Source organism: Heterodontus francisci, chromosome 2 (genome assembly GCF_036365525.1).
Source record: "Heterodontus francisci isolate sHetFra1 chromosome 2, sHetFra1.hap1, whole genome shotgun sequence".
NCBI lineage: Eukaryota > Metazoa > Chordata > Chondrichthyes > Heterodontiformes > Heterodontidae > Heterodontus > Heterodontus francisci.
This window is the reverse complement of record NC_090372.1, coordinates 57336463-57361766: the sequence shown is the minus strand read 5'-3', so window position 1 is coordinate 57361766 and position 25304 is coordinate 57336463. Positions and strand designations below refer to the sequence as shown.

Below are 25304 nucleotides of genomic sequence, written 5' to 3'. Positions count from 1 at the left end.
GTTGAATGTAATAGTTTGAACTATTTCTATGTGTCAACATGCTTGATTTATGATTTTACTCTGTATTGTGATGCAAGTATATTGGTGCACTGAACTGGCTCAGCATGTTTTGCAAGGCTTTGAACACACACAAAAAGAGTGTGTGTATCAATAACGGCTTTGAGAAACTCCAGTTGTTTACACCTTGAGTGCCATTGGTGATCTGAGATGTGTTGGCAGTCAACTGCACTAGAATAAGGTAAAAGTGGCTTTAAACATAATCGGAATAAAATATGTTATCTATTAAGAACTTCTTGAAATTTGTGATGCTGCAGTAAAATTAATATCAACCCCCCAAGCGGGTCATGAACCTGAGGCCTTTTAGACCAGAGGTCAGACACTGTACATATTTTTGTTCAACACATATAAACATTTGTGAGGTATGAGCCATTAAGTCCTGTTTGTGATACAAATACAGCAAACAAATTTTCTGTACAACTGTTTTGAAAACTGCCATTTTCTTTTAATCACGACTCCTGAACTGTCTGAACATATTTGATTGGTAGTTGAAATTTAAGAAAGAAGTAATTTTTGTTTGATTTTTTTTGTTTAACTTAATTTCTAGATTCCTGAAAAAGTATTTACACAAGGCTGCAACTGGGTACAGCAATATAATTTTGGTCCTGAGAAATATACTGGGAATAATGTATTTGGAAAATTACGCAAGTACCTGGAATTATTTAAAGTGCAGGTAAAGTGTTTCTTTGGAAATAAAGATAAGCCAGAAATAAGCAGCTGAGCACTCACAGAAAGGAAGGAATTACATTTACATCCCACTCTTCATGTTCAAGATGTCTCAAAGTGCTTTACAGCAAATTAATTAATTTTAAAGTGTAGTCACTTATGTCAGGAATGTTTTGTAGGCAAATCTGGCAGCCACAAAGTCAAACTAACACTAATGAGATGAATGACTAGTTAATAAGTTAATGTATATATTTAGCAGGCACATTGTGCCAAATGTAAATATGAGTTGAAGCAACGTGTTAGTTCCAGTAGTGGAGTGCTCATTATTTAACCGGAGGATCACTAAGTTTAGAATTTTTTGACCAGGTCCTTGCATGGACATCTGACAATAGATGGAGTCATCTGTTGACTAGTGGTCATATGTAAAATAACTCTGAGACCTACTTTCTGTCACCAAAGAGAGTTGCATGTTTTTGACACTGTATTCCATGAGAAATACTATAGGCTATCAACAGGTTGAATCAAAGAATGACATCTTATAATTTTGCATCAGTTAATCTGAGATTCTCTTTAAATTCTCAGATAGAATACAGTATATTGGTTTTATATATTTTCGTTGCATTATGAGTATTCCGAGTTCCTGTTTTCAGTTTATTAAAATAGTTACTTTTTTTAATGTAAGTATATTGAAATCTTGGATTTAAGTTCTTTCTCACTTCCCATTAACTATTTGCCTTCTGTCTCGTTTTAAATCATCCGTCAGCCCTGGTATTTAAATGTCTCATCGGTGTCTTAATTGCTTCCTTTTCCTTCTGCAGTGTTCCACATCAAACCCTACCTGACTGCTGTTCTTACTTCTTTTAAACTGCTGTATCAACTTATTAACCCAGTTTGAAGGATCTGTGTAACTGTATACCAAAGGATCTCTCCTTTTAAAGTTGCATCATTTATTGTATACTTCCTAATTCTTCCAACCAACATTACATTTCTTCACATTAAATTTTATCTGACATCAATCTGCCTTATCTACTAACCTGTCTATGTTCTTCTGAAGTTGCTGAGTAGTTCCAGGATTTTCTGTTTTTCTTACTGATGTTAGACTGACTGGTTTATGGTTTCCTTGTATCCTCTTTTCACTTCTTCAACAGAGGTGTTACATTGGCAACCCTGCAGTCCTCTGGCACAATTTCCATACCCAGTGATATTTGCAAGATAGTGGCCAGAGCCTGTGTTATTCTTTACCCTGACTTCCCTCAGCATTCCAAGATTCATGTCATCAGGGTCCCATACCTCTTCCACTTGAATTACTACATCCTTTTTCTAAGTACTATTAATGCTTCCCCACACCAATTGTGAAATGTGTGGTAATGGATTGTGTAATGATCTGCTACCTCTAGCACTTGGATGAAATCCAGGCCAGACTGATTAATATATAAGTCTTTTCTGTTGCTGGCTATAAGGGACTCCTGCACAAATCTGTCCTGAATTCAACAACAACTTGCATTTTAAAGCACATTTTACATGGTAAAGCATCCTGAGGCACCTCACAAGCATAAGTAGAAAATGCAGCACTGTAACATCCTGCATTAACTGTTCATCAGTTGCAAACAAACAACAGAAAACAGAGTCGGGATAAATGAGTCCTTTTCGGGTCGGCAAAATGTAACTAGTGGGGTGCCACAGGGTTCGGCCCTCGGGCCCCAACTATTTACAATCTATATTAATGACTTGGATGCAGGGATAGAAGGTACTATTGCCAAATTTGCAGATGACACTAAAATAGGTGGCATAGTAAGTTGCAATAAAGAAATAAGAAATTTACAAATGGATATGGATAGGTTAGGTGAATGGGCCAAAATTTGGCAGATGGAGTTTAACGTGCATAAGTGTGAGGTTATGCATTTTAGTCAGAAGAATAGAAAGGTAAATTATCTAAATGGAGAGAAACTTCAGAGTGCTTCGGTGCAGAGGGATCTGAGTGTCTTCGTGCATGAATCGCAGGAAACTAGTATGCAGGTGCAGCAGGTAATAAGGAAGGCAAATGGAATTTTGGCATTTATTGCTAAAGGAATAGATTATAAAAGTAGGGAAGAGTTGCTGAAACTGTACAAGGCATTAGTGAGACCGCACCTGGAGTATTGCGTACAGTTTGGGTCCCCTTACTTGAGGAGGGATGTAGTTGCATTGGAGGCAGTTCAGAGGAGGTTCACTAGATTGATCCAGAGATGAGGGGGTTTGTCTTATGAAGAGAGATTGAGCAGTTTAGGCCTTTACTCTCGAGAGATTAGAAGAATGAGAGGAGATCTAATTGAGGTATACAAGATGATTAAGGGGATTGACAAAGTAGACGTAGAGAGGATGTTTCCTCTGGCGGGGCAATCTAGATTGAAAGGTCATAGTTTTAGGATAAGGGGTAGCAGATTTAAAACAGATGAGGAGAAATTACTGCTCTCAGAGTCGTGAGTCTGTGGAATTCACTACCCCAGAGTGCGATGGATGCCAGGACATTGAGTAAATTTAAGGAGGAGATTGACAGATTTTTAATTAGTCATGGGTTGAAGGGTTATGGAGAACGGGCAGGAAAGTGGAGTTGAGGCCGAGATGAGATCAGCCATGATTGTTTTGAATGGCGGAGCAGGCTCTAGGGGCTGAATTGCCTACTACTGCTCCTAGTTCTTATGTTCTTAAACAAGCAACTAAGACAGCTGAAAACACTCCTACCCTTTATTTTTCTTAAAGTCCTTGGCCTTCTTTAGCAATATGTTTGAATTTCTCTTTCCTGACCTAGATTCTTCATGAGTCAGATCAGAGCCGGGGATTCTTGCTCCTTTCTTTAAGTTGGCTGTATCGTAGGAAATTGAATGGCCAGAACTAGTCTAAAATGGCCTTTCATTGGAGTTCACCAGAAGGACGTGGAGGCTTTGGAGGGGGTACAGAAGAGGTTTACCAGGATGTTGCCTGGTCTGGAGAGCATTAGCTATGAGCAGAGGTTGGATAAACTCAGATTGTTTTCACTGGAACGACGGAGTGGAGGGGCGACATGATAGAGGTTTACAAAGTTATAAGCGGCATGGACAGAGTGGATAGTCAGAAGCTTTTTCCCAGGGTGGAAGAGTCAGTTACTAGGGGACATAGGTTTAGGGTGAGAGGGGCAAAGTTTAGAGGGGATGTGTGAGGCAAGTTCTTTACACAGAGGGTGGTGAGTGCCTGGAACTTGTTGCCGGGGGAGGTGGTGGAAGCAGGTACCAGAGAGACGTTTAAGAGGCATCTTGACAAATACATGAATAGGATGGGAATAGAGGGATACAGACCCCGGAAGTGCAGAAGGTTTTAGTTTAGGCAGGCATCAAGATCGGCGCAGGCTTGGAAGGCCGAATGGCCTGTTCCTGTGCTGTACTGTTCTTTGTTTTCTTTGTTCTTTGTGTCCATTTTCTGCAGAAGATTCTGCTGCATCATCATTTTCTGTATTCAGAAATAATGAGCAGTTGTGTTCGGAGGGATCACAGGATAGCTGGTATGAAAGATGGAAAAGATGTCACATTGGTGCAGTGACTGCTGAGGTCAAGGCCTTAGTCTTTTTGATGTGGGTAGAAAGAGCTATACTAAACTGGCTGGGAATTACCTTATCTGAAATGGAAAGACTTCCATTCTCTGGCACGAACATCTCTCACACTTTGAAATTCTACTTCATATCAATTCTTCTTGTTTGTCCAACAGCAGGATTTTACTTTTGTGTCAAGCCAATTGTCTGTATGCTCTCTTCACAATTATTCAATTGAATCTGTTTCATAGAGCACCGTTTAAACCAATTTGTTGTGCTTTTATTAAAAACCTATTCATTTTGTTCCAGTGGATCAAGATTCATGGAATTAAAGACCAGGGAAAAAGAACAGAAATGTGTATGAAATTATTCAGTGAGCAGGAGAATGAGTACAAGATGTATGAAGCCATGAAATTTCTTATGTTATATGTTGTGGTTGAGCTTCATGAGGATATGAAAAGTGGAAAAGATGTTCCCAGCTTTTGTGCTTTCTTCTTTGCCCGAGATTCTTCACCTGATCCTTTAAGTTTCATGTTGAATCACCTGAACTGTGTTGGTGACACAGGTGGACTGGAGCAGGTATGTAGCTGTTATGGTTTGGACTCTCTACCAATTTTCTTTACTTGTGTGAAAAAGAAAGCTTATTATCTAAATACTGAGAGATTTGAGAGTTCTGAGATGCAGAGGGACCTGGGTGTCCTAGTGCATGAATCGCAAAAGATTAGTATGCAGGTTCATCAAGTGACTAGGAAAGCTAATAGAATATAATTGTTTTTTGCGAGAGGAATTAAATGCAAAAGTAGGGAGGTTATGCTTCAGTTCTACAGGGCATTGGTGAGACCACATCTGGAGTACTGTGTACAGTACTGGTCTCCTTATTTAAGGAAGGATGTAAATGCTTAGGAAGCAGTTCAGAGAAGGTTTACTAGACTAATACCTGGAATGGGTGGGTTCTCTTATGAGGAAAGGTTAGACAGGCTAGGCTTGTATCCGCTGGAGTTTAGAAGAGTAAGAGGTGACTTGATTGAAACATATAACATCCTGAGGGGGTCTTGACAGGGTGGATGTGGAAAGGATGTTTCCCCTTGTGGGAGAATCTAGAACTAGGGGTCACTGTTTAAAAATAAGGGGTCGCTCATTTAAGACAGAGATGAACATTTTTTTCTCTCAGAGGGTCGTGAGTCTTTGGAACTCTCTCCCTCAAAAGGCAGCGGAAGCAGAGTCTTTAAATATTTTTAAGGCAGAGGTAGATAGATTCTTGATAAGCAAGGGGGTGAAAGGTTATCAGGGGTAGGCAGAAATATGGAGTTGAGGTTACAATCAGATCTGCCATGATCTCATTGAATGGCAGAGCAGACTCGTGGGGCCAAAGTGGCCAACTCCTGTTTCTAATACATATGTTCGTATGGAAGTGGCATGCATCAGTTCAGCAGATGAATTATTTTATTTTGTTAGTTCGTGGAATTGGGCATCGCTGGCGAGGCCTGCATTTATTGCCCATCCCGAATTGACCTTGAGAAGGTGGTGGTGAGCTGCCTTCTTGAACTGCTGCCATTTAGGTACTGAAGCAGTTTGTGTCCCGATGCAGCAAGACCTGGACAACATCCAGGCTTGGGCTGATAAGTGGCAAGTAACATTCGTACCAGGCAGTAACCATCTCAAACAAGAGAGGATCTAACCATCTCCCCTTGATGTTCAATGGCATTACCATCATTGAATCCCCAACTATCAGCAGCCTGGGGGTTACCATTGTCCAGAAACTGAACTGGACCAGCCATATAAATACTGTGGCTACAAGAGCAGGTCAGAGGCTAGGAATTCTGCGGCAAGTAACTCGCCTTCACCATCCAGGACAGAGCAGCCCACTTGATTGGCACCCCATCCACCACTTTCAACATTCACTCCCTTCACCACCGATGTACAGTGGCAGCAGTGAGTGCCATCTGCAAGATGCACTGCAGCAACTCACCAAGGCTCCTTCGACAGCACCATCCAAACCCGCGACCTCTACCACCTAGAAGGGCGAGGGCAGCAGATGCATGGGAACACCACCACCTGCAACTTCCTCTCCAAGCCACACACCATCCTGACTTGGAACTATATCACCGTTCCTTCACTGTCGCTGGATCAAAATCCTGGAACTCCCTTCCTAACAGCACTGTTGGTGTACCTACACCCCAAGAACTGCAGCGGTTCAAGAAAGCAGCTTACTGCCACCTACATGGATTTCAGAAAAGCCTTTGACAAGGTCCCACATGGGAGACTTATCAAGAAAGCAAATGCACATGGGATACAGGGTAACCTGATAAGGTGGATTCAAAATTGGCTTAGCTGTAGGAGACAGTGATGACAGACGGCTGTTTTAGTGACTGGAAGCCAGTGTCCAGTGGCGTACCACAGGGATCTGTGCTGGGTCCCCTATTGTTTGTCATTTATATAAACGACATAGATGACTATGTGGGAGGTAGGATCAGTACGTTCGCGGATGACACAAAGATTGGCCGAGTGGTTAACAGTGAGGTTGAGTGTCTTGGGTTACAGGAAGATATAGATGGGATGGTCAAATGGGCAGAAAAGTGGCAGATGGAATTTAACCCTGAAAAGTGTGAGGTGATACACTTTGGAAGGAGTAATGTGACACGGAAGTATTCAATGAATGGCCTGACACTGGGAAGTTCTGAGGAACAAAGGGACCTTGGCGTATTTGTCCATAGATCTCGGAAGGCAGAAGGGCATATGGGACACTTGCCTTTATCAATTGAGGCATAGATTACAAAAGCAGGGAGGTCATGTTGGAGTTGTATAGAACTTTGGTAAGGCCACAGCTGGAGTACTGTGTGCAGTTCTGGTCGCCACATTATAGGAGGGATGTGATTGCACTGGAGGGGGTGCAGAGGCGATTCACCAGGATGTTGCCTGGGATGGAACATTTAAGCTGAAAAGAGAGATTGGATAGGCTTGGGTTGTTTTCACTGGAGCAGAGAAGACTGAGGGGTGACCTGATGGAGGTGTACAAGATTATGAGGGGCATGGACAGGGTGGATAGGGAACAGCTGTTCCCCTTAGTTGAAGGGTCAGTTACGAGGGGTCACAAGTTTAAGCTGCGGGGCGGGAGGTTTAAGGGGGACTTGAGGAAGAACTTTTTTACCCAGAGGGTGGTGACGGTCTGGAATGCACTGCCTGGGAGGGTGGTAGAGGCGGGTTGCCTCACATCCTTTAAAAAGTACCTGGATGAGCACTTGGCACGTCATAACATTCAAGGCTATGGGCCAAGTGCTGGCAAATGGGATTAGGTAGACAGGTCAGGTGTCTTTAATGCATCGGTGCAGACTCGATGGGCTGAAGGGCCTCTTCTGCACTGTATTATTCTGTGAGTCTGTGATTCTCGAGGGCAGTTAGGGATGGGCAATAAATGCTGGCCTAGCCAGCGATGCCCACATCCCATGAAAGAATAATAAAAAGAAATACAGTACTAGATGTCTAAAGATCATTTGCAGGGGGAATTAACTAAATATGTGCATCTCTTTGTAGTTCTTGACATTGGTGTACAATTTTTTTTACATATGATTTGAATTTCTGGTTCCAGTTGCAGCATTACAATTCCTGGCCTCCTCTTTGCATATGAACAAAGTGTTTGCATTTTCTCATCCCTGATTAACATGCTTAGTCAGCAACAGGGAAAGGGGTGAAATCTCAAATTGTATTTCTTTAGTTGAAGTGGAACAAGTTTGTGTGGAGGGAGGGAAATGGAAAACACCTGGCCTGTACTGACCTTTCTAATGTCGGAAAATCCGAATCAGCATTCAGGACTGGGAGGGAATGTCAATCCCCACTGAAACAATGAGACCCACCCAAAGGCAGATACACCATTTATATCATAAAAGCAAAATACTGCGGATGCTGGAAATCTGAAATAAAAACAAGAAATGCTGGAAATACTCAGCAGGTCTGGCAGCATCTGTGGAGAGAGAAGCAGAGTTAACGTTTCGGGTCAGTGACCCTTCTTCGGAACTGGCAAATATTAGAAATGTCAAAGGTTATAAGCAAGTAAAGCGGGGGTGGGGCAAGAGATAACAAAGGAGAAGGTGCAGATTGGACAAGGCCACAGAATAGCTGACCAAAAGGTCATGGAGCAAAGGCAAACAATATGTTAATGGTGTGTTGAAAGACAAAGCATTAGTACAGATAGGGTGTTAACGGACTGAAGATTGAACAGCAACAAGTACAAACATGAAAAAAAACAGCGGGTAAGCAAACTGAACAAACTAAGATGAAATGAAATAAACATACAAAAAAAATGTAAAAAAGAAAAAATAACTAAAAATAAAAGTAAAATGGGGGGCCCGTCATGCTCTGAAATTATTGAACTTAATGTTCAGTCCAGCAGGCTGTAGTGTGCCTAATCGGTAAATGAGATGCTGTTCCTCGAGCTTGCGTTGATGTTTATTGGAATACTGCAGCAATCCCGGATTGAGATGTGAGCATGAGAGCAGGGGGCAGTGCTGAAATGGCAAGCAACCGGAAGCTCAGGGTCCTGCTTGCGAACTGAGCAGAGGTGTTCCGCAAAGCGGTCATCCAGTCTGCGTTTGGTTTCCCCATTGTAGAGGAGACCACGTTGTGAGCAGCGAATACAGTATACTACATTGAAAGAAGTACAAGTAAATCGCTGCTTCACCTGAAAGGAGTGCTTGGGGCCTGGGATAGTGAGGAGAGAGGAGGTAAATGGGCAGGTATTACACCTCCTGCGTTTGCAGGGGAAGGTGCCATGGGAAGGGTCGAGGTGGTGGGGGTGATGGAGGAGTGGACCAGGGTGTCGCGGAGGGAACGATCCCTTCGGAATGCTGACCGGGGAAGGGAGGGGAAGATGCGTTTGGTAAAGGCATCACGCTGGAGCTGGCAGAAATGGCGGAGGCTGATCCTTTGGATATGGAGGCTGATGGGGTGGAAAGTGAGGACAAGGGGAACCCTGTCACGGTTCTGGGAGGGAGGGGAAGGGGTGAGGGTAGAGGTGCGGGAAATGGGCCAGACACGGTTGAGAGCCCTGTCAACAACAGTGTGGGGGAATCCTCGGTTGAAGAAAAAGGAAGACATATCAGAAGTGCTGTCATGGAAGGTAGCATCATCAGAGCAGATGTGTCGGAGACGGAGAAACTGGGAGAATGGAATGGAGTCCTTACAGGAGGCAGGATGTGAAGAAGTGTAGTCGAGGTAGCTGTGGGAGTCGGTGGGCTTATAATGGATATTAGTAGACAACCTATCCCCAGAGATGGAGACAGAGAAGTCGAGGAAGGGAAGGGAAGTGTCAGAGATGGACCATGTAAAGGTGAGAGAAGGGTGGAAATTGGAAGCACAGTTGATAAAGTATTCTAGTTCGGGACGGGAGCAGGAAACGGCACCGATACAGTCATCCATGTACCGGAAAAAGAGTTGGGGGAGGGGGCCTAAGTAGGACTGGAACAAAGAATGCTCAACATATCCCACCAAAAGACAGGCATAACTAGGACCCATGCGGGTACCCATAACAACACCTTTTACTTGAAGGAAGTGAATGGAGTTGAAGGAGAAGTTGTTCAATGTGAGAACAAGTTCAGCCAGGCGAAGGAGGGTGGTGGCGGATGGGGACTGGTTGGGCCTCTGTTCAAGGAAGAAGCGGAGAGCCCTCAAACCATCCTGGTGGGGGATGGAGGTGTAGAGAGATTGGACATTCATAGTGAAGAGGAGGCAGTTGGGGCCACAAAACTGAAATTGTCAAAATGACGTAGGGTGTCAGAAGAGTCACGGATGTAGGTGGGAAGAGACTGGATCAGTGGAGAAAAGATAGAGTCAAGATAGGAAGAAATAAGTTCAGTGGGGCAGGAGCAGGCTGACACAATGGGTCTGCCGGGACAGTCCCATTTGTGGATTTTGGGAAGGAGGTCCTGGGCTTGCTGCAGTGTTCCAGTGAACATCAACGTGAGCTCAAGGAACAGCATCTCATTTACCGATTAGGCACACTACAGCCTGCTGGACTGAACATCGACTTCAATCATTTCAGAGCACGACGGGCCCCCCATTTTACTTTTATTTTTAGTTATTTTTTCTTTTTTACATTTTTTTTGTATGTTTATTTCATTTCATCTTAGTTTGTTCAGTTTGCTTACCCGCTGTTTTTTTTCATGTTTGTACTTGCTTCTATTCAATTTTCAGTCCGTTAACACCCTATCTGTACTAATGCTTTGTCTTTCAACACACCATTAAATATTGTTTGCCTTTGCTCCACGACTTTTTAGTCAGCTGTTCTGTGACCTTGTCCAATCTGCACCTTCTCCTTTGTTATCCCTTGCCCCACCCCCGCTTTACTTGCTTATAACCTTTGACATTTCTAATATTTGCCAGTTCCGAAGAAGGGTCACTGACCCGAAACGTTAACTTTGCTTCTCTCTCCACAGATGCTGCCAGACCTGCTGAGTATTTCCAGCATTTCTTGTTTTTACACCATTTATATCGGTGGAATGGCTCTCTTCCAGTTTTTGGACTGGACACACCACATCTCCAGAAAGATGTATTTAGTTGTTCAAATAGAATTTGCCAGGTAGAAGAAGTTAATATATCATGAGGATTTCTCATTCTAATCCATTATAGAATTTCCTCTTTCAAAAACTGAAAGTTCTTGTTTGCTGGAAATCTGAATTCTCAAATACAGTTCTTATTGAACGGATGTCTTGTGTTTTGTTTCCTTCAGCAATGCTGCTCTAAATATTTATTGGCAGATCTGCTTTGACTACATCGCACATTATCGTGCTTTGCTGTCTTCAGCCAAAGCTCTTCCCCTGCCCCCTAACTCCAGGAAAGAGAACACAAGGCTTTTCTTCATTACTAACCACCTGCACATCCCTTTTACCTTGAACTCCTGTTCCCACTCCAACACAAGGTATGAAGATCTCAGAGGTTTTAATCCCCAAGATTTAGGCAGTCTGTGTGACGGCCTTTGTTACTATTTTCCTATCTTATCTTCCTTGATTTGATACCTCCCCACAACTCTTATTCAATCATAGGAAATAGGAGCAGGAATAGGCCATTTGGCCCATTGAGCCATCTCCACCATTCAAACATATCATGGCTGATCATCTACCTCAACCACATTTTTCCCCAATATCTCCATATCCCTTGATGTCATTAGTATCCAGATATCTATCGATTTCTGTCTTGAACATGCTCAATGATTGAGCTTCCACGGCCCTCTGGGATAGAGAATTCCACAAATTCACCACCCTCTGAGTAAAGAAATTTCTCCTCATCTCAGTCTTAAATGGCCTGCACTTTACCCTGAGACTGTTTCCCTGGTTCTAGACTCACCAACCAGAGGAAACATCTCATCTACATCTACCCTGTCACACCGTGTAAGAACTTTGTATTCAATGAGATCACCTCTCATTCTTCGAAACTTTAGAGAATACAGGCCCAGTCTCCTCAATCTCTCCTCATAGGTCAATCCCACCATCCCAGGGATTAGTCTGGTGAAGACCTGCTGCACTCCCTCTATGGGAAGTATATCTTTCCTTAGACAAGGAGACCAAAACTGTACACAATATTCCAGGTTCAGTCTCACCATGGTTCTATACAATTGCAGCAAGACATCTTTATTCCTGTACTCAAATCCCCTTGCAATGAAAGCCAACATACCATTTGCCTTCCTAATTGCCTGCTACACCTCCTGCTTTTAGTGATTCATGAGCAAGGACACCCAGGTCCCTTTAGACATCAACACTTCCCAACCTCTCACCATTTCAGAAATACTCTGCATTTCTGCTTTTTCTACCAAAGTGGATCACCTCACACTTATTCACATTATATTCCATCTGCCATATTCTTGCCCATTCACTTAGCCTGTCCAAATCCCCTTGAAGGCTCCTTGCATCCTCCTCACAACCTACATTTCCACTTAATTTTGTGTCATCAGCAAATTTGGAAATATTACATTTGGCCTCCACATCCAAATCATTTATATCGATTGTGAACGGCTGTGGCCCAAGCACTGATCCTTGCGATACCCACAAGTAACAGCAAGCCATCCTGAGAATGACCTGTTTGTACCTACTCTGTCTGTTTTCTGTCTGTTAACCAATTCTCAATCCATAGCAGTATATTACCCCCAATCCCCTGTGTTCTAATTTTGTTTACTGACCTCCTGTTTGGGACCTCATCAAAACCCTTCTGAAAATCCAAACACACCATATTCACTGGTTCTCCTTCATTTGTGCTGCAAGTAACATCCTCAGAAAACTCCAACAGGTTTGTCAAACATGATTTCTCTTTCATAAATCCTTGTTGACTCTGCCCAATCATATCATTATTTTCCAAGTGTCTAGTTATCACATCCTTTATAATAAATTCTAATATTTTCCCTACTACTAACATCAAACTAACAGGTTTGTAGTTCTCCGTTTTCTCTCTTGCTCCTTTCTTAAATAGTGGGGTTACATTTACTACTATCCAGTCTGCAGGAACCCTTCCAGAATCTATAGAATTTTGAAAGATAACCACCAATGCATCTACTATCTCTATAGCCACCTCCTTCAATACTCTGGGATATAGCTCATCTGGTCCAGGGGATTTATCAACTTTCAATCCAGTTAGTTTTTCTAGTACTACCTCTTTACTGATACTAATTTCTTTCAGTTCCTCATTTTTACAAGTCCCTTTGTTCCTTAGTATTTCTGGGAGATTTTCTGTGTCTTCCTCCATGAAGACAGACACAAAGTTCTTCTTTAGTCTCTCCGCCATTTCCACATTCTCCGCCACGAACTCTCCTGTCTCCACCTGTAATGGACCCACTTTCTTCCTTGCTAATCTTTTGCTTTTCACATACCTAAAGAAGCTTTTACAGTCCGCCTTTATGTTTCTAGCTAGCTTGCATTCATATTCTGTTCTCCTTTTCCTTATCAGTTTCTTGGTCCTACTTTGTTGGATTCTAAATTGCTCCCAATCCTCAGGCTTACCATTTTTGCTGGTGACCTTATAAGTCACTTCCTTTCACCTATTGCAATCTTTAACATCTTTTGCTAGCCACAGTTGGTTGATCTTTCCTGTTGGGTTTTTGTGTCTTAGAGAAATGTATATTTGTTGTAAACCATGTAAATACTTCTTTAAATACTAGCCATTGCCTGTCTACCCTCAAATCTTTTAATGTATTTTCCCAATCCTCTATAGCCAACTTGCCCCTCATACCTTCATAGTTTCCTTTGTTAAGATTTAAGACACTAGTTTCAGAATGAACTGTATCTCTTTCAAACTTAATGTAAAATTCTGTCATATATCATATAAATTATATCACTATTTTCTAATGGCGCCTTTTCAGCAAGGTTATTAATTAGCCCTTTCTCATTGTGTCATACTAAATCTAAAAAAGCCCAATCCCTAGTTGGTTCTTCAACAGACTGCTCCAGAAATCGATCTTGTACACACTCCAGGAATTCATCCTCCACAGCCTTAGTGCTAATTAGGTTTACCCAATCTATATGTAAATTGAAGTCACCCATTATTTACTGTATTGCCCATGTACATGGAGCTCTAATTTCCTGATTTATACCGAGCCCAACATTACCACTTTTGTTCATTCTTGCCACTATAAACAACTCCCACCAATGTCTGCTGCCCCCTGCTGTTTCTTAGCTCCACCCAAACTGATTCTACTGCTTGCTCCTTTGATCTAAGATCCTCTGTCGCTAATGTATTGAACTTATCCCTTATTAACAGTGCTTCCCCTCCGCCTATCCCTTCTAAATGATGAATATCCCTGAATATTCAGTTCCCAGTCCTGGTCATCCGGTAACCACGTCTCTGTAATGGCAATTAAATCTCTATTTATCTCTATTTGTGCATTCAAATCATCTACCTTGTTGTGAATGCTGCATGCATTCAGATAGCATGCCCTTCACTTTGTTTTTATTATTCCTCATTCTGATCCTATTTGATGTTTGTCTCGTCTGCCTTCCAATTTTGCTTGCTACTTTTCTACTTCCTGTTACCAGTTTTGCTTCCCTTTTAATCTGAGCTCCCTCTTATTTTCCCAACCCTCTGCCAATTTAGTTTAAACCCTTCCAACAGCACTAGCAAATCTCCCTGCGAGGATGTTAGTCCCGATCCTGCCAACGTGCAGCCTGTCCATCTTGTACGGGTCCCACTTTTTCCAGAACAGGTCCCAATGCCTTTGAAACCTGATGTCCTCCCTCCTGCACCAATTCTCCAGCTATGTGTTCAATCACTTAATCCTCCTATTCCTATGTTCACTAGCACATGGCAATGGGAGTAATCCTGAGATTACTGCTTTTGAAGTCCTGCTTTTTAATTTCTTTGATAACTCCCTAAACTCTGCTCTCAGGACCTTATCCCTCTTCTTGCCCATGCTGTTGGTACCAATGTAGACCATGACCTCTGGCTATTCACCCTCCCCAGAAGGATGTCCTGCAGCCGCTCTGTGACATCCTTGACCCTAGCACTAGGGAGACAACATACCATCCTGGTCTCATGTCCGCAGCCGCAGAAATGCCTGCCTGTTCCTCTAACAAATCCCCTTCCACTTTTCTTCCTCCCCCACCCCCCCGTGCAGCTGAGCCACCTGTGGGCTCGTGTACTTGGTTCTTGCTGCACTCCTCTGAGGAACCATCACCTTCACCAGTATCCAAAATGGAAAACCGATTAGCAAGCGAGATCGACTCGGGAGACTCCTGCTGTACCTGCCTGGTTCTCTTAGGCCGACTGGCGGTCACCCATTTCCTCTCTGTCTGCACACTCTTTAACCTGCGGTGTGACCACCTCCCTAAAAGTGCTATCTATGTAGTTCTCTATCTCACAGATGCACCACAGTGTCTCCATCTGCTGCTCGAGTTCCAAAAGCCGGAGCGCTCACTTCTGCAGCCGGTGACACTTCCTGCAGATGTGTTTGCCGAGGACACATGGTGCATCCACAAGTTGCCACGCACCACAGGAGGCAGATTCCACTCGGCCGAGCTGCCCTGTGCTACCTAGGGTTGAATTTTGTTGAGCTCCTGACATCTGGCTCCATGGTGGCAGGGGCTGGTAGATCGTTGACGCAGCATCCTGCCACGGAGCCCGACGCCAGGATAGCCGAGCCCGATCATCCCGGCAGTGGCAAGGTTCCATAGCGGCCACCCCCCTGCCGCTCGGCGATGGGACCCAACTTTAAATATTTAAATAACAGACATGAATAAATTAACATACTGTGATCTTGTCAGCTGTCCGCGATCTTGCGTGTGGCGGCCCACACTCGTGCCTTCACTTACCAGTCTAGGGAAAGCGGGCGCCACCAAGGTGAGGAATGGGGAAATTTAGGATTTTTTGTGTAGTTGGGGTTGGGCAAGTGGGGAACAAGGTCAAATCTGCATGGGTAGTGTAGGAGAGGGGTGGGGGAAGGGGTGACCTCTGCACTTTGTGCGGTTGTGGGGGGAAGATCGCATATTAAATACAAGTGTTTTTGTGGGGGGGCAGGAGGTGGGGTGAACGGGGCAGCTATTTATTTTCTTTGTATTGGGGGTGGTGAGTGGGGTGGGGGGGTGTGGCTAAAGGCCAAAAACCAATTCAGTGTTTTTGGGGGGTGGGGTACAGGCTTCAACTGTGCAGGTCTGACAGCCCTTTAAAATGGCATCAGCACCTGCGCAGAGGCAGCTGATGCCGTTGCCGGTATCGCAGAGCCCGCCCTCAACATGTGATTGTGTGGGGGTGGGGGGTGCGGAATGCCAAGTGTATGTAGATGAGCTAGATTGCGGCACATGCGGGCTGCCATTTTTTCCGCCCACCAGCATTCCCAGCAATGGGAGAATAAAATTCAGCCCCTTATCTTTACACACTAATTATTGTTAGTAGCATAACTTACCAGTTACTCACCAATCAGCTTCTTCCCCTGTATTGAAGTAAGAACCGAATACTGGAGGCTGCAAAGGCAGAAAAAGAAAAGAAAGAGACAAAGGAGCACCTTCTTCCCCTCTAGTTCTGATAACGACTCACATTGCAATCTCTAATCTTTCTCTCCCCATTGACCTTTCTTAGACTTAATTCTTCCTTGATTCCTAACTCACTGAATTACTCATGGACTGCATGCTCACTATCATTGTTAGTGGCTCCCTTTGCTTAGGCACAATTGTGCTCCCTTTCAAAATTGCCATTATCACCCCTTCTGCAGAATACCCACTCTCAATCTGTGCATTTAACTACCAACCATCTCTAACCATAACTTAATAAAGCCCACAAATTTGTCTTCTTCACCCAGCGCCACACCGATCACCAAACATCCATCCAAGCTTTGCCATGCTTCTAACACCAAAACTGCTCATACATGTGGAAGCTGACCCTTGTTTTACAGGTGATGTTGGCAAGGAGCACCGTGTAGATAAGCGAGAGGAAGGGACTCAGGATAGGTCCTTGGGGGGACTCCTGAGATGATGAGGGGCAGGATAAGAAGCTATTGCTGGAGATCTGGCAACAATCGGATAAAAGTGGAATCCAGCAGGAGCAATCCCATCAGTTGGCAGTGCAGGAGAGGTTTTGGAGGAGGAAGATGTGATTGACTATACGAAGGCTGCATAGAGACCGAGAAGAGAAATACACCATGGTAATAGTCCCGCAGAGTGGAATTTGTGACTTTTGCTTTTGTGCTGTTTCAGTGCTGTATGAGGAGCAGAACTGTGATTGGATGGATTCCAACATAGTGAGAGAGAGAGCTGGGCATGGATCTGGAAGGTGATACCTTTTGAGAGCAAAGGAAGGCTGAAAATTGGATAGTTGGTAGTAGTGAGGACAGGAGGATAGAAAGGTTCTTTTTTGAGGGGAAAAGAAGAACTGTGCGTGAAGGATGATTGTTGTATGGTAATATCTTGACCGTACTTTTTTTTTTATCTGTTTGGGGGATCTGGGCATTGCTGGCTATGCCAGCATTTATTTCCCAACCCTCATTGCCCTTGAGAAGGTGGTGGTGAGCTGCCTTCTTGACCTGCTGCAGTCCTTGGGGTGTTGGTACACCCATAGTGCTGTTAGGAAGGGAGTTCCAAGATTTTGACCCAGCAACAGTGAATGGGCAGCGATATAGTTCCAAGTCAGGATTGTGTGTGGCTTGGAGGGGAACTTGGAGGTGGTGGTGTTCCCATGAATTTGCTGCCCTTGACCTTCTAGGTGGTAGAGGTCATGATTTGGAAGGTGCTGTTAAAGGAACCTTGGTGAGTTGCTGCAGTGCATCTTGTATATGGTACACACTGCTGCCACTGTGCGTCGGTGGTGGAGGGAGTGAATCTTGTAGGTAGTGGATGGGGTGCCAATCAAGTGGGCTGCTTTGTTCTGGATGGTGCCAAGCTTCTTGTGTTGTTGGAGCTGCACCCATCCAGGCAAGTGGAGAGTATTCCATCACACCCCTGACTTGTGCCTTGCAGATGGTGGACAGGCACTGGGGAGTCAAGAGGTGAGTTACTCGCCACAGAATTCTCGGCCTCTGACCTGCTCTTATAGCCACAGCATTTATGTGGCTGGTCCGATTCAGGTTCGGGTCAATGGTAACCACCAAGATGTTCATAGTGGGGGATTGAGCGATGGTAATGCCACTGAACATCAAGGGGAAATTGTTAAATACTTTCTTGTTTGAGATGGGCATTGCCTGGTACTTTTGTGCCGCGAACATTGCTTGCCACTTATCAGCCCAAGCCTGGATATTGTCCAGGTCTTGCTGCACATGGACATCGGCTGCTTCAGTATCTGAGGAGTCGCGAATATGCTGAATATTGTGCAATCATCTGCGAACATCCCCACTTCTGACCTTATGATTGAAGGAAGGTCATTGATGAAGCAGCTGAAGATGGTTGGGCCTAGGACCCTAAGGAACTCTTGCAGTGATGTCCTAGGACTGAGATGGTTGACCTGCAACAACCACAACCATCTTCCTTTGTGCTAGGTTTAGATTAGAGATACAGCACTGAAACAGGCCCTTCGGCCCACCGAGTCTGTGCCGAACATCAACCACCCATTTATACTAATCCTACACTAATCCCATATTCCTACCAAACATCCCCACCTGTCCCTATATTTCCCTACCACCTACCTATACTAGTGACAATTTATAATGGCCAATTTACCTATCAACCTGCAAGTCTTTTGGCTTGTGGGAGGAAACCGGAGCACCCGGAGAAAACCCACGCAGACACAGGGAGAACTTGCAAACTCCACACAGGCAGTACCTGGAATCGAACCCGGGTCCCTGGAGCTGTGAGGCTGCGGTGCTAACCACTGCGCCACTGTGCTGTATGACTCCAACCAGCAGAGATTTTTCCCCTGATTCCCATTGACTCCAGTTTTGCTAGGGCTCCTTGATGCCCTACTCAATCAAATGCTGCCTTGATGTCAAGAGCAGTCACTCTCACCTCACCTTTGGAGTTCGTCTTTTCTGCATGTTTGGCCAAGGTTGCAATGAGATCAGGAGCTGAGTGGCTCTGGCGGAACCCTAATTGAGCATCAGTGAGCAGGATATTGCTGAGCAAGTGCCGCTTGATAGCACTTTGCTGATGATCGGGAATAGATTGATGGGGCGGTAATTAGCCGGGTCTGATTTGTCCTGCTTTTTGTGTACAGGACATACCCAGGCAATTTTCCACATAGCTGGGTAGCTGTGGTGTTGGAACGGCACTGGAACAGCTTGGCTAAAATCTTTTGTCTGAAAGTTGCAATCATTATTTCTGTTTTGTGTGTGTTTTTTTTCTTTCTCCTTCTAGATTGAAATGTTTCTCCTTGGATTCACATTTGATTTGAAGATCAGAACCTTCAGACTGTACAAATATGGCACTGAAGAATTTGAATCATGTTATCCTGTAGATTTCCATAGGGAATGGCATGAAGTTCTCCTTATAACTGAGGATGACCGGCATTACAATGTTCCCATTTCCTGGAGCTGAATGACATTACTGAGTTTGAGGAAACATTTTGTCTACATTGTAAATGTCTTTGGTATTTATATTGGCTTAATGCAGCTATGATAATCATTGTATGCTAACCTTGGTGCATGAAAGACTATTATTTTAACTTGATTGTTGTTTTTTGAATACAGGCATAGTTACCATATACTACAAGCCTAAAGGTATCCTGCAAGATACAAATCTTAATCTAAATAATGGGAAACATTCACATCAGTAAACAAAACTAACATTATATAAAGAGTGAACCAGTTGATGTTTTAAATGTTTCTGTCCTTTTTCTGCCATCTTTCTCCTGTCTCATCCCCTCTACCTCTGCTGAAACTTTCCACCCTCTGGTATATGTAAGTTTAGACAATGTGCTCACAGTCATCAGGTATGTTGCCAGCAAAGGTCACTCAATAATCAGTAAACAAAGACTATTGTTTTTGGACGGGGTGAGAGTTGGTGATAAGAGAGAGAGAGACTTCTGGAATGCCTTATATCATTTTGTATTCGGGAGCTCTTGATCACCCAAAAGCAGATCTGTTCTCTGCTCGTATGAAACAGACCCAAGCCGAAGTGAATAGTGCCTAGAGACTCAAACTCCACATCCCTCTCCCTATTCATGTTTATTGTGCTGCTGCTCCTCCAAAGAAAACACACCATTAAGTGAGGACCAGTAAATCTATTCAATATCTGTCAATGGTGATTAAGGGGGTTCCACACCAACTTTAATAAAGTAAAGCAGCCACTGTGGAAGTGATGTTTATTGGTTTAGACAGTGGTTCTTGAATTATTTTTGACTGCACCACAGAATTCTCATGGAATCTTGTGTTCTCTAACTTCTCTGCTATGGAAAATTGCAGTGTGTGGAGGAGGTGGGATATGGAGGAGGTGGGATATGGAGGAGGTGGGATGTGGTGGAGGAAAGAATCATTCTTTTGCCTTTTCTCTTTTTCTTTTTCTGCTTCTGACAAAGAGCTGAATGCCAGAGGTGAGCTGAGAGTGACTGTCCTTGACATCAAGGCAGTATTTGTCCAAGTATGGCGTCGAGGAGCTCTAGTAAAACTGAAATTACTGGAGATCAGGGGAAGCTCTCCAATGCCTAGAGTCATATCTATCACAAAGGAAGATGGTTCTGGCCAATCATCTTTGCCCAAGGAGATTTCTGTAGGAGTTCCTCAGGCCCAGTGATTTTTAGCTGCTACATTAATTACCTATTCTCCATCGTAGGATCAGAAATAGGAAGTTTGTTGATGACTGTACAATGTTCAGCTCCATTTGCAATTCCTCAGATAATGAAGCAGTCTATGCCTGCATGCAGCAAGACCTGGACAACATCCAGCCTTTTGGTGACAAGTAACATTAACGGCCATCTTCAAAAAGATAGTATCTAACCACCTTCAATATTCAATGGCATTACCATGGCTGAATACCCCACCATCAACATCCTGGGTGTTACCTTTGACCAGAAACTCAACTTGACCAGCCACATAAATACCATAGCTACTAGGGCAGGTCAGAGGCTGGGTATTCTACAGTGAGTGGTTCAGCTCCTGACTCCCAATGCCTTTCCACGACCTACAATACACAAGTCAGGAACATTATGGAAATATACTCCACTTGCCAGGAACGAGTGCGGCTGCAACAACACTCAAGAAGCTTGACGTCATGCAAAGTTTGAGCGGCGGTCTATCCACCTTAAACAACCACTTCCTCCACCTCTGGCACACGTGGTTGCACCACAGCAACTCGTTGAGGCCTCTTTGACAACACTTCCCAAACCTGCAACTTCCAGCACCTAGAAGAACAAATGCAGCATGGAACACCTTCACCTCCAAGCTTCCCTCCATGTCATACACTATCCCAGTTTGGAGATATATCCACATGACTGCAGCACTTCTCAGGGGCAACTAGGAATGGGTAATAAATGCCAGCCTTGCTAGCGGCATGCATATTCCCCAGAATGAATAAAAATTAAAAAGTTAACTTGTATTGTGATAGCATCAACTGCAGAAAGAAACTGTTTGACTGGTATATAATATACATAATGGACAGTTTTGATAAATGAATATATGTGAGTATATATTTAGGTGAGACAGTACAGGAAACAAAACTCCTTCTTGGTCTTCTATGATATTAGGAGAACATAACCCTTAAATCCAAAACTTATGATTAATGCTATCAGAATTGAACAAAGATTCCAGACATGACATGATGAATGTAGTGCACAAATTCTGAGATTAGATTTTGTTATGTATTTTGTTCTTCACGATTTAATGCTTAGACATATATTTTAACACATATATGATTCATGAAATATCAGTGGGTCCAACATTTTGTTTCAGTACTGTATTCTGGAACACCAGAGAAGTTGAGTATTACTATAGTTAGCAATATAATACAGGCTACTGAAGCCTCATACTCCTCCTTCAGGTGGTATAAGTTACTGCACATCATTTAAACAGCAGATTCAGGGAGACATTTTGTATGTTTTCAATTCAAACATGATAATGGAAATATAGTAATAAAGTTGCTCAAACATAAGGAATATATTTATTATTATAATTTGCTCTTCAGACTTCTCTGTCACTCTGACTCATTTCCCTTTTTTTTAAACATATCTTGTCAAATGAGCTTTCAGTCACCCTTTCTAATCCCTTCCTTCCTGGCTTGGTTTCTCTTTCCTTACACCTATGAAGCCCCTTGTGACATTTTAACATAGATGCTGTAAAAATGCAAATTGTTGTAAACTACCAAAATAAATAAGTGAAATATAGCTATATGGAAAAACTCATTGGTGTGTGCCCTTTTAAGTAATCTAACATGTGGTACATTATGGTTTAACAACTTTAGTGCATCCAACATCTCCTTTTGGTTCTTGCTAGGAAGGATAGAGATGATTTCTGAAAAAGCATTTAGGGCACATCAAATAAGAAAAAGTTTCTGGAGTACTTTTTTTATAGTATGGTAAATGTGATTGTAAAAATTGGTTGTAATTGCAGCTTGAGGGGAGTCCTTCTGATTGTCAGGAGAGTGGCCAATATGTAAGACTGACAACATTAAGTTTATATAAGAATTGTCTGGGATTCTTTGGTACCAGAAACTAATTAGGTCAAAGTTTGCATGGCAGCTCGGTAGTCTCTCTTAGATTAGATTAATTCATTGTCTCAAATTCATAACCCTTGGAAGGGTATGCTTGAAAGAAGGATAGTTAATATCTCGATAATAACACCAGTGACATGAACATTTTTCACATTGAAATACTGCTTTGTAGCTTTATCTTTGATTCAGTACACTTGTGAAATTGAATTCCATGAAAGCAATCTAGAAAATGCACCACATGGTAGCTGATCAAGTTAGGGCGTTTACAGAAGTCTTTTTCAATTGCAAATTTTGAATGAAAAATATTCTAAAGATGATATTTTAATCCTGTATCAGTGTACCTAACCTCATTATTGGAGTGCCATAATCACAAGCAGTGGTTCAAGGAGAAGGCCCATGAACATGTTCTCGGGACAACCAGGAATGCTCAAATAAATGTGTCCTTGCTAGCGTTTCCAAGTTCCAAGAATAATTTTTATTTAAAAAAAAACTTGTGCCATCAGTACCTACTTTGTCTTCCTGTTTCTAAATATAGTTGACCATTAATTTCAACCTCAACTTAAAGGACAGGCAGACAGGGTTCTCAGTTTAATATCTCATCCAATGGATGGCAGTTCTGTTGATTCAGCATTCTTTTAGAATTCTCAACCTAGATTATGTACTGAGTCCCTTGTGTGCATCTTGAATTCATGTCCTTCTCGTTCTGAAATTAGAGTATAACATTTAGGACAAACTAAACTCCAACAGTCTTGTTATGAGTTTGTGGCATTACTGGTCTGTAATGATCCAGTTGGAAGTCTATGATAGCAATGTTGAGTTTTCCTCCTATGTTAAAAATGAACACCAACAAACCTCGACTTATGTTGCATTGCTCATTCAAGTAGCATAAATACTTGACAGTGACTCAATTGACCAGACAGTGAAAAGAAATAATTTGGTGCTTTTGATAAAATGACTGCACTTCAAAAGTATTTCATTGGCAGTACAACACTTTGGGATGGCCTAAGATTGTGAATGGCGCTATATAAAGGCAAGTTTTTCCTTTCCTGTTATTTATGCTAACTGATGAATTTGTTCTTTACTCTCCTGTCCACCCAACCCCCACCCCGACCATCGCTCCTCCCAAGAAGAGGATAAAAAGCTTGTGTGAGTTACTTTCTCGACCAATCTTTTTGAAGCAGTAACCTATTGTAATACCCTATAGTGAATATCCTCATATTGATACCAGTGGAAAGGTCTGCTTTTAAAGGATTTATTTGCTTCTTCGTGGCAACTTGGAAAATGTTAGAGAATTTTGTACTGCATATGAAAACTTAGGTGACAATATAGGAATTCTGTTGCACCCTTTCAGTAATTCACAACAATACGGTGAACAAATGGGCAGCAAAGTTATTTCAAAATGATTAGCTGCCTTTATCATGTAAAACTTAATTTCCCATCATTTATAAATGTGATACTTTTGTATATTTTGGTCACAAAAGCTTATGCTTCTTCTAATAATGATAGAGACATTGTTTACTAGTCTTAAGATGTTTTAGTTTTGTTAAATGGTGAAAGATTATGCATTCCATAATGTCTACTAGTCATTAAGATTTTGGTACTGTAAAACAGAACAACTTCAATATAGATTTATTTGTTTGGAACAAGGAAATGCATAGTATATGAAAAACGTTCATTGTAAGCTGTTTAAGATCAAGTTTTGGAAATGTACTGTAATTTCCTTGTATATTTTATGACAACACTGAACTACGGACAAGGCCAGACCCCATATATGTTTGTTCAGTTTGTCCAGCTGCAGTGCATTCCAGTGATGTAAGGTGGTACTGTACTCATTCAGACTGTAGTCTTCCCCAGTAAAAGCTCTAAATTTCCATCAAAACCATCTATATTGTCTGCTTTATAAAAGGTGAGAATAAACTGGTTCTTTCTGTTACAGTAATTCTAAATATTTTTTGAATGTGGGATCTTTCTTGTACTTGTAAAAAGGTTCCTAAACATAAAAATGTGACTGAAGAGCAATTAATGTCTTACATAAAAACTTTTCCATAAATCAAATTCACATTTCTGATATTTTTAAATTGCTCAATTTTTTTGTTTTGCAGGAGATTAATTTAGAAAAAAATCATAGTCATTTATAGTGATTTTTGTAGTTAAGCTTGGTACTAATACAAAGCTTGGCATTAATACAAAACTGAGTAACTTCACTGTTTTACAAATACTGATTTTAAAATTGTATTCAATTTTTTTATGGCAAGTGTAGATTGAAACTTTTATATTGATGTATTTGAGCATTTGTTGGAATTAACAGACTGATATCGGCCATGAACAATAAAGTATTGTTGAAATCTTTTCTTTCATTTTGTTTCTTAGAATATATATCTTGAGTATCTACAAGGCTAAATCATATTCAACTTGTAAAACTCTTCTGTATTGAAATGATCCTTCACCTCTACTTTTAACATCTCAGATTCCTCCATGGCCATCCCTGTATAGGTCCTGTCCCACTGGCAGGACAGACCCACCAGAGGTGGAGGCACAGGAATATACAGTCGAGTGGGATTGGCCTGGGATATGAATAAACGCTGGCCTTGCTAGCACTGCCCATATCCTGAGAATGAATTTTTAAAAACGTGTATTCCTAACACATCACTCACCATCACCCATTCTTGCATTCCCCAGTACAGTTTCCATCTTCACTGCCTTGAATCCTAGAACAGCAATCTTGAGAGCAGTCTTACACACGGCAGCTTAATCATTTAGTGCCAGATTTGGTTTGACCACATTAAACTACTGTGCTTCATTCTCCTCAAACAAATGTTACTCCAAGATCCTGAAACTCCTTTCCTTGAACCCTCCAACATCAAGTTCAAAGAGATAATGGATGGGCTGGATTTTATAGAGCCCTCGACGCCAAGATCCGTGGTGGGGAGGGCATGAAGATTACCCCGGATGAGACCCGCCACAGACTTCAATGCCGGCTGGCCTCGGCCTGATCTTGACGGCATGAT

General features: G+C 42.5%; 1 protein-coding gene across 3 annotated transcripts in view; it reads left to right on the top strand.

Annotated features, from left to right (window-relative positions):
• Nucleotides 1-24645, top strand: part of LOC137384471 (inactive ubiquitin thioesterase OTULINL-like) — a 74270-nt gene extending 49625 nt beyond the window's left edge. The window contains exons 6-8 of one of the 3 annotated variants that reach the window (XM_068058614.1): nucleotides 605-730; nucleotides 4574-4843; nucleotides 23427-24645. In XM_068058614.1, the coding sequence (XP_067914715.1) occupies nucleotides 605-730; nucleotides 4574-4843; nucleotides 23427-23480 (450 nt within the window). In that variant the 3' untranslated portion in view covers nucleotides 23481-24645. Of the gene's footprint in view, nucleotides 1-604; nucleotides 731-4573; nucleotides 4844-19011 lie in introns of all 3 variants that reach the window. The other 2 variants (XM_068058606.1, XM_068058595.1) reach the window with 2 other exon arrangements.
• The last annotated feature ends 659 nt before the right edge of the window (nucleotides 24646-25304 follow it).